At 42.2% G+C, this 21,488-nt stretch overlaps 1 protein-coding gene across 3 annotated transcripts in view; it reads right to left on the bottom strand.

Moving 5' to 3' along the window:
• The window catches only part of CEP85L (centrosomal protein 85L), a 159,447-nt gene that overhangs the window by 95,515 nt on the left and 42,444 nt on the right, over positions 1 to 21,488 (bottom strand). For 2 of the 3 annotated variants that reach the window (XM_074819258.1, XM_074819257.1), the window contains exon 2: positions 13,146 to 13,307. The exons of the other annotated variant lie outside the window; for it this stretch is intronic. In XM_074819258.1, the coding sequence (XP_074675359.1) occupies positions 13,146 to 13,307 (162 nt within the window). The remainder of the gene's footprint in view (positions 1 to 13,145; positions 13,308 to 21,488) is intronic. 3 annotated transcript variants of the gene reach the window in all.

Genomic DNA, 21,488 nt, shown 5'->3' with positions numbered 1-21,488 from the left:
ATTAGCTCCAGGAGCTTTGAAAGTGTCCAAGGACAACAAAAACATAGCAGAGAAAGTATTTAATGCCACAGCACATAGGTGACTCGGGTTTCATCTGCAATTTCCTCTTCAACACAGCAGGAAGATGAGATTATGGTTACTGAACACTTTCTAAGGACTACAATACTCACAAAAACTAACATCAACATGTACAGAAATAAATATTTAGGAGAACTTCTAATTACTGTAATATTGCCTAAAACTGGAATAATTTATTACAAAGAATAATCCAAGATTATCTTTATAGATTATCAAATCCTTTTAAACTAGACAGCCCTTGTTTTTCTAGGTTTATTTCAACCTCTGCTTATCTCAAACTACATGTTCTAGTTACCTCTTCAATCTGAACGAATGAAAAATGCATGTGTGTAACTTTTTAATGCAATTCCTAAAAAAATGAAAATAAATCAAAGGACCAGTAAGGAGGCAAAAAAAAAAAATCTATAATTAACTGAAAGACTGCTGATAGCTGTTGATAGCTCAGTGTAACATAAAAAATATGGATCAACTCCATCATCATCTCAATTCATAGTTTTCATACATTGTAATTTGCCAAGCACACATTTGAAATACACTTTCTAGAATAAAGGATTATTCCTTTTCAGTGGCAAAGCAGTGACCTCTGTGTAGCAGACTATACTTCTACAACACAGACTTCCATGACAGCTGACACAAATGAAACCACTGTCATAGAAATATCTTATCTGTCAGCCCTTTAAAAGGAAGAAAAGAAAAAACACGAAAGATTTTTTACCATGCTTGCATTGGGAAAAACCCACACCAATTTTCCTTCTAAATTTGACTGCGTAAGAAGCATACAAGATAAACATAAGAAAAAAATAAGCATATAAGAAAAAAGCACAGTGACAATAATTAATTGCTTTAGAAACAAAACAGTCACAGTTCTCTGAGGATTTTAACATATCAAAAGAAACAAACCTGCACCTATTCTGCCTGAAAATTAACAGGCCAGCTGTTACCCACCCCCACTCAGGTGAAGTTACTGCAACAAAACCCCCTATGAGCAGACAGGCAAGTATTCTTGGAGGCTTTTTTCCCCCCTTACCAGTCCCCACAATTCAAACTGTTTCATTCCACCCAAAACCTGGACCAGCTAGTAAGACTTGTCACTTCATAGAATCATAGAATGGTTTGGGTTGGAAGGGACCTTAAAGATCACCTAGTTCCAATCCCCCTGCCATGGGCCACTAGACCAGGTTGCTCAAAGCCCCGTCCAACCTGGCCTTGAACACTTCCAGGGAGGGGGCAGCCACAGCTTCTCTGGCAAACCTGTTCCAGTGTCTCACCACCCTCACAGGAAAGAATTTCTTCCTTATATCTAACCTAAATCTACTCTCTGTCACTTTAAAACCATTGCCCCCATCCTACCACTACACTCCCTGATCAAGGGCACACCCCCCCCCCCCCCACCCTTCCCTGTGGGCCACCTTTAAGTACTGGAAGGCCACTATAAGGTCTCCCTGGAGCCTTCTCTTCTCCAGGCTGAACAACCCCAACTCTCTCAGCCTGTCCTCATAAGGGAGGTGCTCCAGCCACCTGATCATCTTCGTGGCCTCCTCTGGACCCACTCGAGCAGGTCCATGCCCTTCTTACACTGGGGGCCCCAGAGCTGGACACAGGACTCCAGGTGGGGTCTCACAAGAGCAGAGTAGAGGGGGAGAATCCCCTCCCTCGACCTGCCGGCCACACTTCTCTTGATGCAGCCCAGGATACAGTTGGCTTTCTGGGCTGCGAGTGCCCATTGCTGGCTCATAGTCAGTTTTCCATCCACTAATACCCCCAAGTCCTTCTCCCCAGGGCTGCTCTCAATCCACTCATCGCCCAGCCTGTATCTGTGCTTGGGATTGCCTCGACTCATGTGCAGGACCCTGCACTTGGCCTTGTTGAACTTCATGAGGTTTGCACAGGCCCACCTCTCCAGCCTGTCCAGGTCCCTCTGGATGGCATCTCCCTTTCCTCCAGCGTGTTGACCGCACCACACAGCTTGGTGTCATTGGCAAGCTTGCTGAGGGTGCACTCAGTCCACTGTCCATGTCACCAACAAAGATGTTAAACAGCGCCTGTCCCAACACTGACCCCTGAGAAACGCCACTCGTCACCACTCTTCACTTGGACATTGAGCCGTTGACCACAACTCTTGGAGTGTGACCATCCAGCCCATTCCTTACCCACCAAGGGGTCCATTCATCAAATCCATGTCTCTCCAATTTAGAGACAAGGATATCATGTGGGGCAGTGTCAAAAGCTTTGCACAAGTCCAGGTAGATGACGTCAGTTGCTCTTCCCTTATCCACCAACTCTGTAACCCCGTCATAGAAGGCCACCTGATTTGTCAGGCATGATTTGCCCTTCGTGAAGCCCTGTTGGCTGTCACCAATCACCTCCTTATTTTCCATGTGCCCTAGCATAATTTCCAGGAGGATCTGCTCCAGGATCTTGCCAGGAACAGAGGTGAGACTGACTGGTCTGTAGTTCTTCCTTTTTTCCCTTTTTAAAAACGGGAGTTATGCTTCCCCTTTTTCAGGCAGCAGGAGCTTCACCGGACTGTCACAGCTTCTCAAATATGATGGATAGTGGGTGAGCCACTTCATCTGCCAGTTCCCTCAGGACCTGTGGATGCATCTCATCAGGTCCCATGGACTTGTGCCACCTTCAGGTTCCTTAGATGGTCTCGAAGCTGATCTTCTACAGTGGATGGTTCTTCATTCTCTCAGTTCCTGCCTTTGCCTTCTGTGACTTGGGCAGTGTGACTGGAGCACTTGCCAGTGAGGACTGAAGCAAAAATGTCATTAAGTACCTCAGCCTTCTCCATATCCCGGGTAACCAGGTCTCCCGTCTTCTTTCAGAGAGGGCCCACATTTCCCCTAGTCTTTATTTTATCACCAACGTACCTATAGAAGCTTTTCTTGTTGCCTTTGACATCCCTGGTCAGATTTAATTCTATCAGGGCTTTGGCTTTCTTAACCTGATCCCAGGCTGCTCAGACAGTTTCTCTGTATTCCTCCCAGGCTACCTGTCCTTGCTTCCACCACCCTCTGTAGGCTTCCTTTTTGTGTTTGAATTGCTTTGTGTTTGAATTAAATTGCTGCGTATTTCTCATACAGACACTTAATTCCCCTAACCTGAAGAAAGTCATTGATGAAGGAAGCAAGATGGAATAACTATGCTTCATGTAAGAGTGGTCTCTGAACATTGTTCTTTCTCACTGCTGCCTTTTGTACTGCCAAAACTGATGTAATTTACCACACAAGTGAGGCCCTGCAAAAGGTTCTCTTTAACAGAGAGCTTTTACATTGCAACTTCAAAGGTTTTTTATAATAATTCCTTATCATCAGTGCACTGAAATCACAGCTAAAATAAAGAACGACATTAAACACACTAACTGGACTTTACACTATAAAAAAAAAGTTTTATCTGTGCATACATTACGGTAGAAACAGGTCTGTCGAACAAAGACTAGAAGCAAAGCATCAGCCCTCCAGAAATAGATAGTGTTGTAAAACTTAAAAACCAGGGATTTACAAACCTTTCTACTGGGGATGCAACCAGCCTTCTCTGTCAAGTCCCAAGCTAGAACTCCAGTCAGCAGCAACAGGTCATTTCTGTCTCAGCAGGAAGCTACAAGCAACTCACTGCCTACATTCCAAATCACTACAGCTTAAGTGCACTACTTTGTCTATAGTGGAAAGGATTAAAAAGGGGTCCTGTGATTCTTTCAGATAAGGCTGCAAATGCTAATTGAATATGTACATCAAATATTGAATAGTTACAGAATACATTTCCAGCATTCATACAAAGGTAGTTTAAGGCTCAAAACGTTCCTCTCTTGCTATTCTCTGAAACTGATCTCACTTTCAGAGTGGTTTTTCAGTTTCTTTCATGAGATCCTGAGTTACAGAGCTGATGAATGCATGTAACAGTAGCAAGGAAAAGTGATAAGTCCTCCATGAAATCTCTCAGCAAAGATGTATGATGCTTGGCATGCCCAGGTCTCATGATACTAACCTAAATATAGACAAGATCACTGTGTGATGCTCCTTGTTTTCCCACCAGCAAGCCAGATATTCACCGCACTTGAAAAATACAGATTACAGGACACATTAAAAACAACTCCCCAAGACTTCGCCTTAGCATGATGTGAATGATACGGAATAAGGGGCATAGATTCTAATGGGTTTGGCTGGGACAGAGTTAATTTTCTTCATGGCAGCTCCTATGGCGCTGTGTTCTACACTGGTGACCAAAACCAGTGTTGATAACACACCAGTGTCTTAGCTATTGCTGAACAGTCCTTTCTCAGCATCACAGTCTCTGCTACCCTAATTTAGGAGAAATTTCACGATCGTTTGCCCTTGTTCTTGTGGGAGACTTCCCAGACATCTGCTGGAAATACAGCACAGCAGAGCGAGACCAGTCCCGGAGATTCCTGGAATGTGTGGGAGACAACTTCCTGACGCAACTGGTGAGAGAACCAACCAGAGAAGGTGCCCTGCTGGATCTCCTCTTTGTGAACAGAGAAGGACTGGTGGATGATGTGGAGGTCGGAGGCCGACTAGGGCACAGCGATCATGAAATAATAGAGCTCTCTATTCTTAGAGAGGCCAGGAGAGGGCTAAGCAGAACTGACATCCTGGACTTCCAAAAGGCTGACTTTGTCTTGTTTAGGCACCTGCTTGAAAGGATACGTTGGGAGATGATCCTGAAGGGTATAGGGGTCCGGGAATGCTGGGCACTCTTTAAGAAGGAAGTGTTAATGGCTCAGGAACAGGCAGTACCCAGGTGCTGTAAGAGAAGCCGGCAACAGAGAAGACCCCCCCTGGCTGAACAGGGAGCTTTGGCTGGAACTCAGGGAGAAAAGGAGAGTTTACAGACTTTGGAAGAAGGGACTAGCCACTCACAGTGATTACAAAGAGGCTGTGAGGCTATGCAGGGCAGAAATCAGGAGGTCTAAAGCCCAGCTGGAAATTACCCTGGCATCAGCAATCAAGGACAACAAGAAATGTTTCTATAAGTATGTCAACAGCAAAAGAAAGACCAGGGAGAGCCTCCATCCCCTGCTAGACGCAGGAGGAAACATGGTAACAAGTGATGAGGAGAAGGCTGAGGTGCTTAATGCCTTCTTTGCCTCAGTCTTTAATAACAAGACTAGTTGTACTGAGGGAATCCAGCCTCCTCAGCCAGAAGACAGAGACTGGGAGAACAACCCCCCCGCAATCCAGGAGAGAGTCAGTGACCTACTGCATCACATAGACACACACAAGTCTATAGGACCTGATGGGATACACCCGAGGGTGCTGAAGAAGCTGGCTGGGGTGCTCGCCAAGCTGCTTTCCATCATTTACCAGCAGTCCTGGCTGACTGGGGAGGTCCCGACAGATTAGAAACTAGCCAGTGTGACGCCCATATGTAAGAAGGGTCGGAAGGATGATCCAGGAAATTACAGGCCTGTCAGCTTGACGTCGGTGCCTGGGAAGCTGATGGTACTCAGGATGAGCTGCTCCATCATACAGCACATGCGGGACAACCAGATGATCAGGCCCAGTCAGCATGGGTTTATGAAAGGCAGGTCCTGCTTGACAAACCTGATCTCCTTCTACGACAGGGTGACCTACTTACTGGATGAGGGAAAGGCTGTGGATGTAGTTTATCTCGACTTCAGTAAGGCCTTTGACACCGTTTCCCACAGCATTGTCCTGGCGAAACTGGCTGCTCGAGGCTTGGATGATCGCACGCTTTGCTGGGTAAAAAACTGGCTGGATGGCCGGGCCCCAAGAGTTGTGGTGAACGGAGTTAAATCCAGTTGGAGGCCGGTCACGAGTGGTGTCCCCCAGGGCTCGGTTTTGGGGCCACTCCTGTTTAACATCTTTATTGATGATCTGGACGAGGGGATCGAGTGCACCCTCAGTAAGTTTGCAGACAACACAAGTTGGGTGGGAGTGTTGATCTGCTCGAGGGTAGGGAGGCTCTGCAGAGAGATCTGGACAGGCTGGAGCGATGGGCTAAGGCCAACTGCATGAGTTTCAATAAGGCCAAATGCCGGGTGCTGCACTTGGGCCACAACAACCCCCAGCAGCGCTACAGGCTTGGGGAGGAGTGGCTGGAGAGCTGCCAGTCACAGAGGGACCTGGGGGTGTTGATTGACAGCCGGCTGAACATGAGCCAGCAGTGTGCCCAGGTGGCCAAGAAGGCCAATGGTATCCTGGCTTGTATCAGAAATAGCGTGGCCAGCAGGGACAGGGAAGTGATCGTACCCCTGTACTCAGCACTGGTGAGGCCGCACTTTGATTCCTGTGTTCAGTTTTGGGCCCCTCACTACAAAAAGGACATTGAATTACTCGAGCGTGTCCAGAGAAGGGCAACAAAGCTGGTGAAGGGTCTGAAGCACAGGTCGTATGAGGAGCAGCTGAGGGAACTGGGGTTGTTTAGTTTGGAGAAGAGGAGGCTGAGGGGAGACCTCATCGCCCTCTACAACTACCTGAAAGGAGGTTGCAGAGAGCTGGGGATGAGTCTCTTTAACCAAGTAATGAGTGATAAGACAAGAGGGAAATGGCCTCAAGTTGCACCAGGGAAGGTTTAGACTGGATATTAGGCAGCATTTCTTTACAGAACGGGTTATTAGGTGTTGGAATGGGCTGCCCAGGGAGGTGGTGGAGTCCCCGTCCCTGGAGGTGTTTAAGAGTAGGGTCGACATAGCACTGAGGGATATGGTGTAGTTGGAAACTGCCAAGGCTAGGTCAAAGGTTGGACTAGATGATCTTCAAGGTCCTTTTCAACCTAGATGATTCTATGATTCTACCCAGCGAGGGGGTGCAAAAGAGGTTGGGAAAGGACACAGCTGGGACAGCTGACCTGAAATACCGAAGAGATGCCATACTGTGTAATGTCATGCTCAGCAATAAAACGGCGGGGGGGGGGGGGGGGGGGCAGTTTTGTTCCAAAGTATTTGTTGCTCAGAGACAGGCTAGGCATAGGTCTGTTGGTGGTGCTTTTACATCACTTGATTTTTGGTTGGTTGTTTTTTTATTTCCCTTAAACTGTCTTTATCTCCACCCAAAAGTTTGGGTTTTTTTCCTTGCTTTTGCTCTTTTGATCCTCTCTCTCTCCCATCCCACTGGAGGGGGGGGGGGGGGGGGGCAGCGCTTACCTGCCAGTGCGGGACAACCCCCCCTCCCCCCCCCCCCCCCCCCAATCTTAAACGCATTCATTCTGATATCAGTCAGTGACATAGCTTCCAAAATATGTACGATAGGAATAACTTTTTGCACAGTATCAAAGTGAATGCTGCCAAATCCTAAGTAAGCACAATTTATTTGCAAGGAGTTATTTCTGATTAGAACAAACAAGTAATTTTTCTAAAAGCCAAGTACTGGTGTTAGCTGAAGGCAAAATCCACCAAGTTCACTGGGCAGAACACTCCCACTAGCTAGAGAAAAAGCCTGCTAGTATTTTTTATGTAAAGCAAACTGAGCATGTGCATACTGTAAGTTTGTTTCTATGGAGAAACTATCACAAAAGGCAAAGTATGAAGTTAAAGCAGCATCTATTTCTCTCTGCAGAACATTCACATGTGGAACTAGTGAGTGCCTTTAGATTAGTTCAAGCCAACTTCCAATTCAGAGTATACAGATTCACACAGGGAGCACGCTACTGTCATTTGAAGCAACTTCTTCATGTCTTATTTTAGTGGAAATTTATTAGCATCATTTTTTCCTATCCATTAAATCCTGAAAATAGAGTACTAGAATTCTGAAATAACCCATGTTTAAGTTTTGTTTAGATCCTACCAAAAAAACCTAGAAAATAAACAGCCAATCTCTGAGCATTAATATTTATATTCCCCTCAGATATATAGACACTTCATTCTACCAAGAGATGACAGTACATCTTATACAAAAAACAGAGCCTAATACAGGCTTAAGTGAAGTGCGCATTTCTGATTGTCAGGATAGATAATATCCAACACAATAAGGCTGACTCAGAGGGCAGGACACTGCTTCACAACGTGAGACTTGGCAAGCAGGGAGGAAGGAAAAACCAAGGAAAAATGCCTCAAACCTAATTATTTTCTATCCTCCAAATAATCAAGCTACTTTGCCAAACTTATGCCAATACTTGCCAGGATCCAAAGGCACAGAGATTAACCACAACTTGATCAAGTTCAGGGACTTCTCTGAAAATCCATCATCTTCCAAAAACTTACAGAGCACAGTAGACAATGAGCACAAAGTACACTACTAGCTCTCAAGATCTAGAATCTTCATGCCATTGCACCTTCCTGACATCAAAACTGATAGCGCAGACTAGTATTTGACCTGTACACATTCTCAACCCCATTATCCTTAGCAGCGTGCTAAACTAAAGAACCCCCCCGCAAGATACTCAGACTTTGTCTCCTGAAATTCAATTCTGCTTTTCACTATTTTCAATAGCTGTATTTATTAACTTTTTTTCTTTTTGCTGAAGGAAAAAAAGAAGAGTGTTAGAATACCATGCTCAGGACCTTCTGGAAGAGGAGTGCTTGAAATAGCAAAATCAAGTATCTTTGGAGCTGGATCATGTTCCCAGGCGTATCAAGAAATGCTACAATTAAATTGAACTAATTAGATTTTTTTAATCCATTAAAGTTAACATATTCAGTTCAAAATGAGAGACAAGAGACTCCTCTGGGTCTCATAATGTTAAAACGAGTTCCTATTCTATCAGTTAAGCATTCCAGAGAAGTTGTATCTACACAAAATGCAGTGACAATTATCAAGCATGCTGCATGTAGTCCACGATACACCCTGAACCATCACTTGTGAAACTCCTCTCCCAAAGTCAACCTCTATATACAGCGATGGAACAGCGTTTTAAATCGTGAACAGATGACGCTTATTCAGATTTCTATATGAAAAGAAACACAATTACCCATCCATCTTAAATCAACACTTCTACCAGGGGGCGGGGGGAGGGAAGTTTAAAAAGTTTTTTTAAAAAGTTACGAGCAGAATGCAACTCCCCAGTATAAAAGTAGTAATTCATTCTCTGCATCTGATCTCTCTTTCCAGGAAAACAACACACTATAAATTTTCATGCCTATTAGTTTGCAACCAGAAATGATAAATCAAGAATCATATTTAATAGTAAGGGAGAAAGATCTGCTTTATAAGGAACTTTCCACTGCACAGCAAGCTTATCTGATGGAAGAAAATGTTTTAGCCTGCAAGAGCCACGTGGGCCCTGTATCTTGTCACATCGGTATCTAGTTCTTACCCCTCAGAACGTGCACAGGGGAAAAAACCCTGCTGGGGTTTGTAGCCCATTTAATTTCTGATAAGACCCTCATTCTCTAATTAGGTAACCCAAATAAAAACAGTCTCAAAAATGCTTAAAATATAGACTTCATGTTTCTTATGTAAAGCGTACTGAAAGAATGGTTATACAGAGATCAATGGATGACTGGCACAGGTGTCACAGTGATTATTAAGAACTGGACGTATAATGGAGAATAGGAAACATGGTGCCTCATGAATGCGTTGCATATTTCCATACAAGTATCTCAATGCCTTTTTCCTAATAGATACTGTAAATTGTAAGAGAAGCACCTTAATCTAGACCACACGTTTAATGTAGACAGTGAGTCTGAGAAGTCATAATTTAGAAGTTTACCACAATCTGCTTCCATTTGAAAGACTTCTGAGTTGCACAAAGATAAAAGACACAAGATCCTGTAACTGAAAGTTTTCAGAACTTTATACCTGCATTTTTTCATTATAAGAGAGGGTTTTTTCTGCCACCCACCTCCCCTTAATCTTCTTTCCTCTTTTAGCTTCAGTTCTGAAATAGTAACAACGACCTTTTGGTCAAACTCTGAAGTTTAAGAGACAACCTAAATCTAAAGAACCTAAACATAGCATAGCTGTTAGGTGTTGAGAGCTATCTTTTGTCCCTATAAGCATAAGCCACAAATGTTATACCTGCCAATTTCAGAGTTGCCAGTGAGAAGGAAAACTCACTGAAGAACAAGACCATTCAGATAGTCTTTGCTGATAGTTGATCAGCTGTCAGCCACCAACTAAAACCTTTTCTTCCACACAACTCATCCTGAACACAATCTCCTACTCTACCAGAAATGCAGAAACTTTTCAACAGTTTCACAGGGCTCTACATTTCACTTCCACCATATTTCTTAACAGACAATATGAGATTTTTCTGAAGACTTAGCTGCAAATCAATGCCCGAGAGTAAACTATTCAGGCAGACTTGTACAGAACAAGTTGAAAACAGCAATAAAGGAGTTGACTTACAAGTAGAGTTAAGTTTAAAAAGAAAAAAGAACCTGGAAAAGACCATATCAAAATCTTTTCCTCCTCCTCCATACAGAATACAATAATTACTTTTATCTCACTCAAAACCTGATCTGAATCCAGAACCACTTACTGACAGGAAACCCACAAACCAAACAACCATGTTAACTGTAGTTTACACAGAGATAAAATGCCTTTTTATCCTTAAATTAAGAGCACTCTGAATTAAAAAATTTAGATCTATTCTACCCAAACTAACATCTCCACATTTATGGTTTCTAAATTTCTCTCCTCAGATTCCCCCAGTGCACATCAACATTGCTCAACTTCAACAGTGAAACTCCACTAATTTTTCAGTTCCCAATTTTCCTACCTTTGCACAACATAATATACAAACAACCAACTGAATACATTTTAATATGTAAGACTTCTCTTCCTCTTATCTTTGTCAAAACCCATCTCACCTCTAAACTATATAGGTTTGAGCCAAACACAAGAGCTACTTGGCACTATTCTTTAAACCTCACACTTTCAAAAAGAATGAGTGCTCCTGAAATGAAGTACGAGTAAAAAGATGAATTTGAAGGAACATTTAAGATGAAAGGGAAATCAGTAAACACAGATTTTAAATGCATCTGAGCTCCATTATCTGCACCAGCATATTTACTAGTAACCACACATCTGTACAACTGAATTCACCTGCAACTTCCAGAATTAAAGCAGATGTTAATGTTAATTCTGTGGCAAGGCCACGTTTCATTCTCTGAGCATTGTTAAAAATTGTAATGATCTGCTGACTTGTGAAAAAAATTTTCCTCTGAAAAATCCCCAAGGGCTTCTTCCAAGCACCACATTGAGAGCAGATGGCCAGCATCAAGTCTGCAATTACCAGTCTGGCCTGGCAGTTCCACAGATCACAATGATACTCTTTTCTTTGCATGGATGTGGGGAGGGGGCAGCTTGACAGATGCAGACAACGAGGTATCATAAGCAACAGCACTTTCCACTAAAAACATACATTCAGTTTCCAAACCTGTCATATGCTCTTTCCATTAACTTTCATTTTACATTTAGGTTTCCCCCCCTTTTTTCTGTAAGGTTTTCTTTTCAGCTACTGCAAGTTTTTCAAACAAGGTGCAGGAAATCAATAACATTAAGTATACATTGTCAAGCATTGCCAAAGGTGCAAACTTCATGAACTATCTATTGGTGCAACTTTCCCCTGCTTTATTTTACTTTGAGAAACCCCAAAAGCAGCTCGTAGCAAAGATCTACTAAAAGCAGGCAAACGGACAGAGTTATTAGTTAACTGGTAACATGCCTAACAAACTTGTGATTGTATCAGTGTGCCATCCCTCTTCCCTGCCCCCAAGAACAGTTGTTCTGTTCTCCTCTTTAGCCAGGAGAACATCTGATGAGGAGGTGCTGTTTCATTTCCTCTCCTTCCTCCCTCCCCTCAAATGGGGAAGCCCTCAAATGGGGGGAGGGGAGAGCATGTTTTTAATTCAAATGCCGCATCTTAAAATACTACTGTGCAATACCTGGGTGAGTCTGATTGTAAATCTGTATATATACACACCATGAGAGCGCTTTATTCCCCTTACATCTCTTAAAAAAGAAAAAGCAAGGAAAAAGCAGTAAGGCTTCTGCCTTAATAACCATTACTATTCCAGGTTTACACCCAAGAATTTGAGTATTTGAGCAAAACCTTTATTTTGCTAAAGCTAATAAAGGTTTAGAAATGAAAGTAACCAGAAAGCAAACCAGGGGGACTCTCGTATGGAGTTCCTTTCCAACTGACAGATGCAACAGGAAGAGGGTGGAAAGGATTTCCTTGTGTGCAAAGAGGCCTGACAGACTTAACTCTGAGGCATTCAGACTGCTCCTCAGGAATGCTCAAGGCCCCTTATAGACTTCTGGCTCTTACACTGATTCAGCATTCCTTACTTCACTTCTACTACTTCTTCCTCATTTCACCTACCCTTTTTTAAAAATCTACCAAGCATAGAAAGGCGCTAGAGAAAAGTATATCACGGTCCTGCTCTTGTACCTTAGTCTTGAAAAATCTTACTGGGAAATAAGGCTGTGCAAGAAGAAAACCTCAAGCCTTATTACTGCCTAGTCTCACTCCCATTCAGGCTTAATTCCAGTGACACATTCCATAGGGAGGGTGCCAGTGTTACGGAGATGCTGCTACCTTAGAGTCTGAACCCCTCCCTGATCAGATCAACTTTGAGAAATCATGATGTAGTCCAAACTAAGTTTTAAAAATCTTTAGATACTGTTGATGCTCCTTAAAGATCTTTGACTATGTGTCAAATGCCATGCAATAAATTGTAAACTTATTTCCCACAGAAGAAAGAAGTGAGAAGATAATACACCCCATATTCCTCCCAATGAGTAAGCTTTCTTTGCTGACACACACAATAAATACCAGAAAGCATTGTCCTCTCATCAACTCCCTGAAACGTTTCTCTGCTTTTATCACTTGTTTATCAAGTGCTGTAGTAGGGGATATTACTTCCCTGTATAAATCTGACTTCTTGTAACTGCAATTATCAAAAGATCTAACACAAGTACCAAGCTTTGTGGCAGGGATGCAAGTTAACGCACACAACTCATGCAGAAGTAAATTCATTAAACCTCACCAAAACAATTACTTGGTCCAGACAGCAAAACAAAGAACTGCATGCACTCAACAGCTTTGGAAAAGTACTGTTATTCTGGGAAACATACCTTTAAAACATTTTGGATTGTTTCTCTCTTAGAAACATCCAAAACTTAACAGTGTCAACTCACCTTCCACACTATCAGAACAGGAGGTACCAATCCCAGTGTCCCCGCTGTCGGAAGCTATACTGTGTCTTCTGACAGGATTGCTTTGACTGCTTGATGAAATGGTTGTGGACTGCCACAGGGATTCAGTACCAGGTAACCATCCCACTGAGGAATAATCTGAGCCTATAAAGAAGGAAGCCAGAAGTCTGTCATTACAGATACAGTACAGAAGTCAACAACAAAATACTGGTCAAGATGAAAACTGAAGCCTATGTTTCACAGTTCAGGTTTGAGCCAGACTCTGTGCCAATGTTTTGGGTTTTTTCTGTTTTTTACTAAAATCCTTTTGCTAGGTGGAAGCTTTCCAAAAACTTCCAGTATATACATTTTTATTATTTAAAAACATGACCCTTAAGCTGTTCTGGCACTAACTTTAACAAGACATTTATTATACAACTCCTATCCTAGAAGTGATTTTCAACTCAGAGCAGAATTTTGCATTGCAAGCATTTAAATAGAATCAGAAAGATGAACGAATTTTATGACAGAAACCAGTTAAAGATTTGGCCAGTGAAATACAGTCATTTCCAACTGTGTGTAAACCACATGACCTAGGTGATAAACTAAAGCCAGCAATGAAATTGTTAACACTGATATCTAAAGTAATTATGTCTCACTCTTATCAGTCGTTTCCAGCTATCAAGAGATACACTACCAGCTCAAGCAGGCACATAGTAGCCACATACAAGCTGTCTTTGTAAGACATTTATCCATCTAGGTTTGTTTTATTTTGGTTATTTTAATTTCTTTATTTAAATAATCATTAAAATATTAAATTTTAAAGTACAATTCAGTGCAGCAAATAGTTTCTCTGTTCAAGGAATTTTTGAGAATGTGTGGCCTACTTTATAGTCAGTCTCGAGGGAAAAATACACCACAGAGTACAACCCCAGAGGACCATCACAGTTTTCAATAGTCAATATCTAAACCTGAGCATTGTTTTCAGGCAAAATACTGATCATCATGTTCACACTCCAAACCAGCAGAGCCACATGAAGATCCTTGGGAAAAAACCATGGCCTGGTCTTGATTTTATATATAATCACATACAAACACCCCTCTAGCAGTTAGCTTTGCATAACACTTTCAGCAGGAAATGACTCATGAAGTATCAGTTCACATACAATGTCTCTTATGCTACATATGGTTATTTTTAGGTCATTTAAACATTTTCAGCAGTGTCCATCCAAAGTTGTAACAGCAATTTGCATCTGCAATGACATCTGCAGATCATTGCTATTTCCAGCTGTACTTGTTTCCCAGTAAATAAAATAGTTTAGAAAAGGATGCAAAAATGAATACATGTGTGTATAACCTACCCCACATATATATGAATACATACATATTCCCCATATAGCATAAAGATCTGCTAGTCAAAGTGATAACAGCTGCTCGCCAAGTCACTTGCAAATTGAGGAATACAGTACATGCTTCCTTACTGTATGCACTAGTTAACTCTAACATGGCATCTAAGACAGTCTACTTTCTGCCAGTAGGTTCTTGGAGGTCTTAGATATGCCTGTCCATCTCATTTGTCTCAGCTTCATTCTCCTTTGAGGTTACTGCCCTTTCTTCCCTTTAACATGTTTTCCTATCTTTTCTAACAGTTCAGAATCACTCAATTCTCCTTTCCCTTCATTCTACTTTAGCCATACCTTGTGCAACGTTTTTTCTTCTCTTTCTTAAACTTTTTGCTTTTCCTCGCCAAAAGTGTCTTATCTCTTAATTATTTCATTAAGTAGCTTTCAAGTCTAAAAGGGTGAGGCAGCAGAACAGAAGATCAGAGGAGCCAGACATGAATGAGACAGCCCATGGCTCACCAGTCACACCCTGTAAGGAAGTCCCAGCCAAGATCCTAAGCAAACACCGCTCCAGGTGTCATTCGTCATACCACCCTCTCTGTGTCATCATCTAACATACCGAAATGTGATAGTTTTGCATACAGCTAGTGAGAAACTGGGACATTTCTCCCTCTCCTACCATCCAACACATTTTTCACTGCACACTCTGGCTGCTTTGGGAACAGTAATTTTTCCATCCCTCCCTCTAAATAGGTCTAGTTTCCACAAGAGTTCCACTTCACACTTCTCAAGCGGTATCTAGCTATTCCAGCAAGAGTAAAGTTGACTTATGGGAGCCTGAGCTAATTAAGCCAGAGACAGTTCTGATTTAGGAGACATTTAAGATATGTTTATAGAAGAGAAATTTAGTTTCATTTATCCTTTATTATGCTGTTCTCCACAATACAACTCTTCAGTGACATTTCAGCTTTTATGACATTAAACAAGTGTTAAGAGAAACGCAGCAGATAATGCTGTGGTGATTTAATGTGCAGTAGTGGTAGCATTAAGTCTCAAACTCTTTAGATTTCTTCATTAGACAAATGTTCAAGTACCTATAACCATCCATATACAGCCCCCCACCCCCACCCCGCCCCAGTCCAGCTGCATCTTGAACGCCTTCAGTGACACAAGTTCCACAACCTCTCTGGGCAGCCTGTTCCAGCATTTAACCACCCTCCATGCAAAGAACGTTCTCCTAACGTCTCATCAGACTCTCTCGTGTTCCAAACATTTGCAATATATCCCAAAAGATACAACAATACAGTGCAACTAGACTCAACAAAAAGGGTTAACATACTAGAGGGGGCAAACAGTCATCTCCAGAGGGATCTCTGTAGATACTGTAAGCTGAGGAAATAAAAAGCATCACAAAACACCCTACTATAATCTATTCTCAATTTTACACCTACACGCACACAGCCTGGGGACACATCAAGCCCCAAGTGTGGCGCTGAAGCACAGGTCCAGGAGGACTTGCTGGCAAAACACAGCATTAACGCAACACTCTGTGGAGCGCCTTTGCACCTGGGGGCTGTTCAGCATTTCTAAGTTAATTCATGAAGCCTGATTCTCGAGCTGGCAGGCCTGAATAGGTAAGCGCTGGTACACATCCATAGCTACACACAGATCAGCATGAGGCCTGTAGAGTTTACTAGCTCTGGCTCAGCACAGGCCTGCCAGATCCCATCTGGCTCTCCAGGGAAACACTCCAGTCTCTCTGCACGGTGCTCTGGGCTCCAGAAGGATCTCTCCACTCAGGTGCTCCCTCTTGCTACCCCTTGTAACGCACAGCTGGCTGCACGCAGCAGGAGAGCGCCCACGGTGCTGTCACTAGCATCGTGCCTTCCCTTACAGCCATCCTGTACACAGAGGCATGGACAGGGGCTGGCATGGATGGGAACAGTCATTTTCCTCACTCACTGGGCTCCTACAGTTCAGGAGCAGACTCTGCATTTAAAAGGGATATGTCCCAAGAAAGAGAATTGGTTTAGAATTTGAATTTGACTAGGTAAAGAGTATGTGCTTTTTAACCTATTCTAGATGTGCCAACAGAACATGGTTGCATGTGATCACTTCAAGAAACGCTTTCTCTTTGCCTCCCACAGAAGTCCTGACATTAAATGTGCTGCATTTTTTTAAAAAAGGGAGCTAATAACACGTTCCAGGAGTCTACATTTTTTAATGTTTTATGGCGTGTCCACATCATTGTTTTACCTTGCTGACCTAATGGTGATTCTGCACAATAGAAGGCCATTACAAAAACAAACTGTCTACATGAAAAGAAGCTTTTCAAAGCTAATTGAAGTCGCTCCCATAAATGGCCAAATAAAAGCAACAAGATAGTAGAAACAGACTCAGTAATTAAGTCTCAACAGTAAGTCATGTGTATCCAATTCGAAGTGCCAAAGAGCAGGCCTCCTCCCCATCGCTCAGGGAAGGTAATTACCCAAGTTGCAATAAAGAAACACAACCCATAAAATAAGACATCATTAGTCCAAGCCACTATTTAAGAATTCATTTATCAGTTTCATTATTTGAAACTGACCTTCCAAGCCAAGTCCTGAAGAATCACCAATCACTATGCACCCTGCTTTATGCTCCCCATCTTCTTTTCAACAGTTCTCTGTAAATACATGATCTTTCATGCAGCAAACAGCCGACACTAAAAGAACCAAGCATAAGAGGGGGGGGAAGATACACAGGAGTCCCCATGCTGCTTAGCTAGCACACCTGCTTTACCCTGCTGCTCTAATCTCAAACCTGCCAATCAACAGCTAGTGTCCATCTGCCCAAGATACAGAGTGGGGCAAGAAAAGCAACAAAAATTTCTAATAGATATTTGTGGTGCTAAACTGCATATTACCATCTGCCTACAATCACTCCTTACTGGGTCAGGAAAATCTACCTTTCATAGCATTTAACAGAAAAGAAAGGAAAGTAGTGTCAACATACCTGGCTGTGATTTCCAAAGACAAACATGACAAGTAAAATACATCCAAGATCCCAAACAAATCTCAGAGGGAGCCTTGTTTTTACAAACAGTTGACTGCGTCCTTGAATTTGGCCAGTTAAATATACTGGCATAGTGCTGTGTTTCCAGCCTAGGCATTTAAAACAGATCAGTTACCTAAGCTTATAAAGTGCTGGAAGTAGATTATTTATTAGAACAGACCAGTTGTTGAAATTTCACTCCACAAAAACATGTATCTTTTTCTGTGTATTACAGAACCATGTCAGCTACTGCTGGCAGGAAGGCACCAAGTTAATTCTGGATCATTACCACTCCTAATTTCAGTGGCATGCACGGATCTCATATGATCTACATATACAAAATAATAACACCACCGTCTTTATATTTGGTTCCTAAAATACCTCTAACATGTTTGAATGTAGAAAGTACTATTTTAAGTGACAGCTACGATACTGTTATTTCACCTAGATGCTTCATGGAAAACAACAGCTAAAGACTTGACTGGGTTTCACAGCAGATACATCCTAACTTAACGATACTGATTTCTCTATTCCCCACCATGACTTCAACATAGTTTGCGACCAGAAGCGAATCACCCCTGACAGCCAGTGTAAATTTATACAGTCAAAAAATTCCAAAGGGGACATCTCACTACAGTGCTATCAAAACTGACAACTATGCAAAGCTCATTCTAGTTATCACAGATGTGACCAGGCTGTACAACAGTATTTCATGCCACGATGGCACTGAAGCCTGCCTGAAGCTCTTTCATGGAGAGTCAGCATGTCAGCTCAAGTTATTTGGTTCACCCTGACCATCAACAACTTTACCAAAACCCTACTAATTGCGCTAGAAGATCACACAGTAGTATTTTGAAATAAGTCAACCCACTTTCAACCCAGTTTCCCCATGCTTATTCATACAGACCCCTGACATTGCTGAACCTAGCCCAGTTGCAACTTCTCCTCTCCTCCCCACCTCCCCTTCTCAATGAATCCTTCAAAGGTTTGCAGCCTCTCTTCTGCACTCTTGCCCTAGCCCACCGGGCTGAGCAACCACACATCTCTTCAAAAGGAGAAGCCTACAAATCAACACACAAATGGTCTCTCAGTGAACTGTTTGCTGTATTGTAGGAATCAAGTTACTTCAGCTGGAAAACATTTAAGTTTACTCATCATAGCTGCAACATCATTACTGCTGAAAGATTAAAGAAAACCTCACTTTGGTGCATGTTTCTGCACAATAATTCTTTGCCAATAAATAGGCTATTTTTTTCAACTGCTGGAAAGATGACACAAATAGTGAGAAAAGGAAATGGAGGCAGGGGAACTTAAAATGCAAAAACACCCTTTCCAAAATGTAGACATGAGAACAGATGTCATACTTAAACATATTTATATAGCTTTTAAAAAAAAGCTGACCTTCAGCTGATAGAATGGGGCAACAGCAGCCTCCTTCAATCAAAGGTGAAATAAAAGCTGAACTGGATTAATTCCATCTGATATCCTAACACAATAAAAAGAACCAGGCACGTAAATGCTCCTTGCAGACACAGGCAAAAAGAAAAGTTATATGGACAAATAAATACCCTGAAAATAATGTTAAAAAACTGGCATCCTAACCCTGACCCCAAGACAAGTATTTACAAGGTGCATGTCATCTCTAGGATCCTTCTGCAAAACAAATTGCAACTTTTATTAATACAAACGTTCAAAACAAGTTCCAGGTCTACAATCCAACCTCTTGTCTTCTGAGATGAGCAGTACACCAGTTAGAGAGGGTTTCTAAAGCTTTCACGAAGGTAGCCAGAAGACAGTTTCAGGACCCTTATCACAAACACTCTGGAGGTGGTGGTGGAAGCTCACAGCTCTTAACAGCTGGCCATGCACTGAGGTACCAGAAGGTACTAGTCCCTCCTCTCACATGAATGCAGCTGAGAGTAGGTGTATGATACGACTTAATCTAAGTGCAAAAAGGCGCAGGGGAAAGTGGGATGAAACGACAGCCCTAACTACTGAATTTTTACATTTCAGTTTCTCAAAAGCATTTTACAATGTCAGATAGCTGAAGTATGATTCATTCCAAGGATTCGTATCCTTTACTAGTGTGCTTTCTCTACAGAGCCTGCAAACTGCTTAAGTTCTCCCAGTTTTTCAGTTGGAAACTGACTAGAGCAATCCTAAGTATGAAGAAAGATAAAAACGTACAGATATAGAGGGAAGCAGGGAAAGAAAAACAGGGATGCATGAGTTTAAGCAGAAGAATATTGAGGGAGAGACCTTTTTACCAGCATTTTTATTTGTACAGCCTGATAACATACCGCCTGGCATACAAAGGCCCATGCCTGTCCTCTGTACTATTCATGTGCAAAAGAATTCACTTACTAGAGAGAAAAACGTGGTAAAATTGTAGAGGAGAAAAATGAAAGTAGAAGAGTGAAACCCAAACAAAAAAAAATCCTCAAAATACAATCCTCAAAGCAAACATATGCTCAATTGGTAGTATCAATTAGAAGAACCTGATTAGGGTCATATTTTAAGGAATAAACTTGTGCTCCAATTTCTTAAGAGAGCTAAACTTTAAGTAGATCGTGTCACAAAACCTCCAGCTTTTGCCTCTGAAATTCCTTAATAAAAGTTAAGCCATCCCCCCCCCCCCCCCCCCAAATGGCTAAATGTACAATCTCTCATCATAGATAATTATAGCTATAAACGCTTTGTCTGCTATACAAAACAGTATTTCAGTGTGACCTTTCACAAGTTACAAGTTTTCTGACTTTACAAAGTGTATGGCACTGTATAACAAGTTACAAGGTTTCTTGTGCAGGAAAATATGTAATCTAGAAGAAAGAATGGGAACTAAGGAAAATTAAAACGTCAATTTGACAGATGAGCTTTAGAGAATCTTGCCATGGCAGTTAAAAGACAATCAGGTAGTTCACTCTCCATCAACTCCCCACACCAGAGCCCATAAAATATAAGAGGTGCCCAGCTCTGTCTTTCCAACAAAGAGTCCAGCTGGCTAGCTTATGCCGCTGGCTAAAATGGGTTTTTGCTGAGAATACTGTTTGACATTAGAGCTAATCGGATCTAGTGGTCAGCTGCTCCGCAAAGGCTGGTCACCTTTCCCAGCCACGTATTTGCTGTCACTTCCCCAGTGTAAGCCCTGCCACCCCAGACCCCACAGAAAGTGGTTCAGGAACAAACAGTCCCCATTTACACAAAAGGTTACCTGCTAATTTGCTTTCCTAAACTGACTCAGCAAGGGGTCAGACTAGAAGCAGTGCCAAGGAGTGAGTGGGAAGGTACAGGCACAATTCTGATGCCCAGCAGTAACTAGCTAGTAACTAGGCTTATCCGTACTGCCAAATTGCACATTAAGGCAGATTCTAAATTGGAGTGAGATAGGCATAAATCCCTGCTGGCTTTACCATGGAGGACAAAATCTGTTCAACTAGCAGAAAGCTGTGTTCAACACAGCACTGTGCTAGCTTAAAAGGTAGTGAAATCCTTAGACTGACACAGTGTATGTACTAATGGACTCAGCCTCCCAGATTTCTGTTCTAGAAAGTACAAAAAACAAGAATTCAAATTAGTAACACACTTTATAATTTTTATACAGACAGCATTTAGATGTAGTCAAATATCAACCCACTGATGAAATTCCTACCCCTGTCAGGAAAGAAAGAGGTTTGCTTTCATCACTGACAGGAGCAAGACCAGGAATTCAGTCCAATTGTTGATGGCACTCCTGTGAGTTTTCCACTTCCAGATAGAGCATTTGCATAAAACAGAACTTCAAAATACAAACTGCAGATGTTTCTTATTTCACATTTGGCACACAGACTACATATATTACCTCATGCCTGCTATGCTGGCTTCCCTCTTTGTCTTTGGACTCAATGCACTATTCACCCCACAGGAACACAAAATTATATTCTTAGTTTCCATTCACTTCTATACAGAAACTGCAGAGGAGAAAACTACCTTT

This window comes from Strix aluco, chromosome 3 (assembly GCF_031877795.1).
Source record: "Strix aluco isolate bStrAlu1 chromosome 3, bStrAlu1.hap1, whole genome shotgun sequence".
In the NCBI taxonomy this organism is placed as follows: domain Eukaryota; kingdom Metazoa; phylum Chordata; class Aves; order Strigiformes; family Strigidae; genus Strix; species Strix aluco.
The sequence above is the reverse complement of the archived record's forward strand: the minus strand, read 5'-3'. Positions and strand labels throughout refer to the sequence as shown.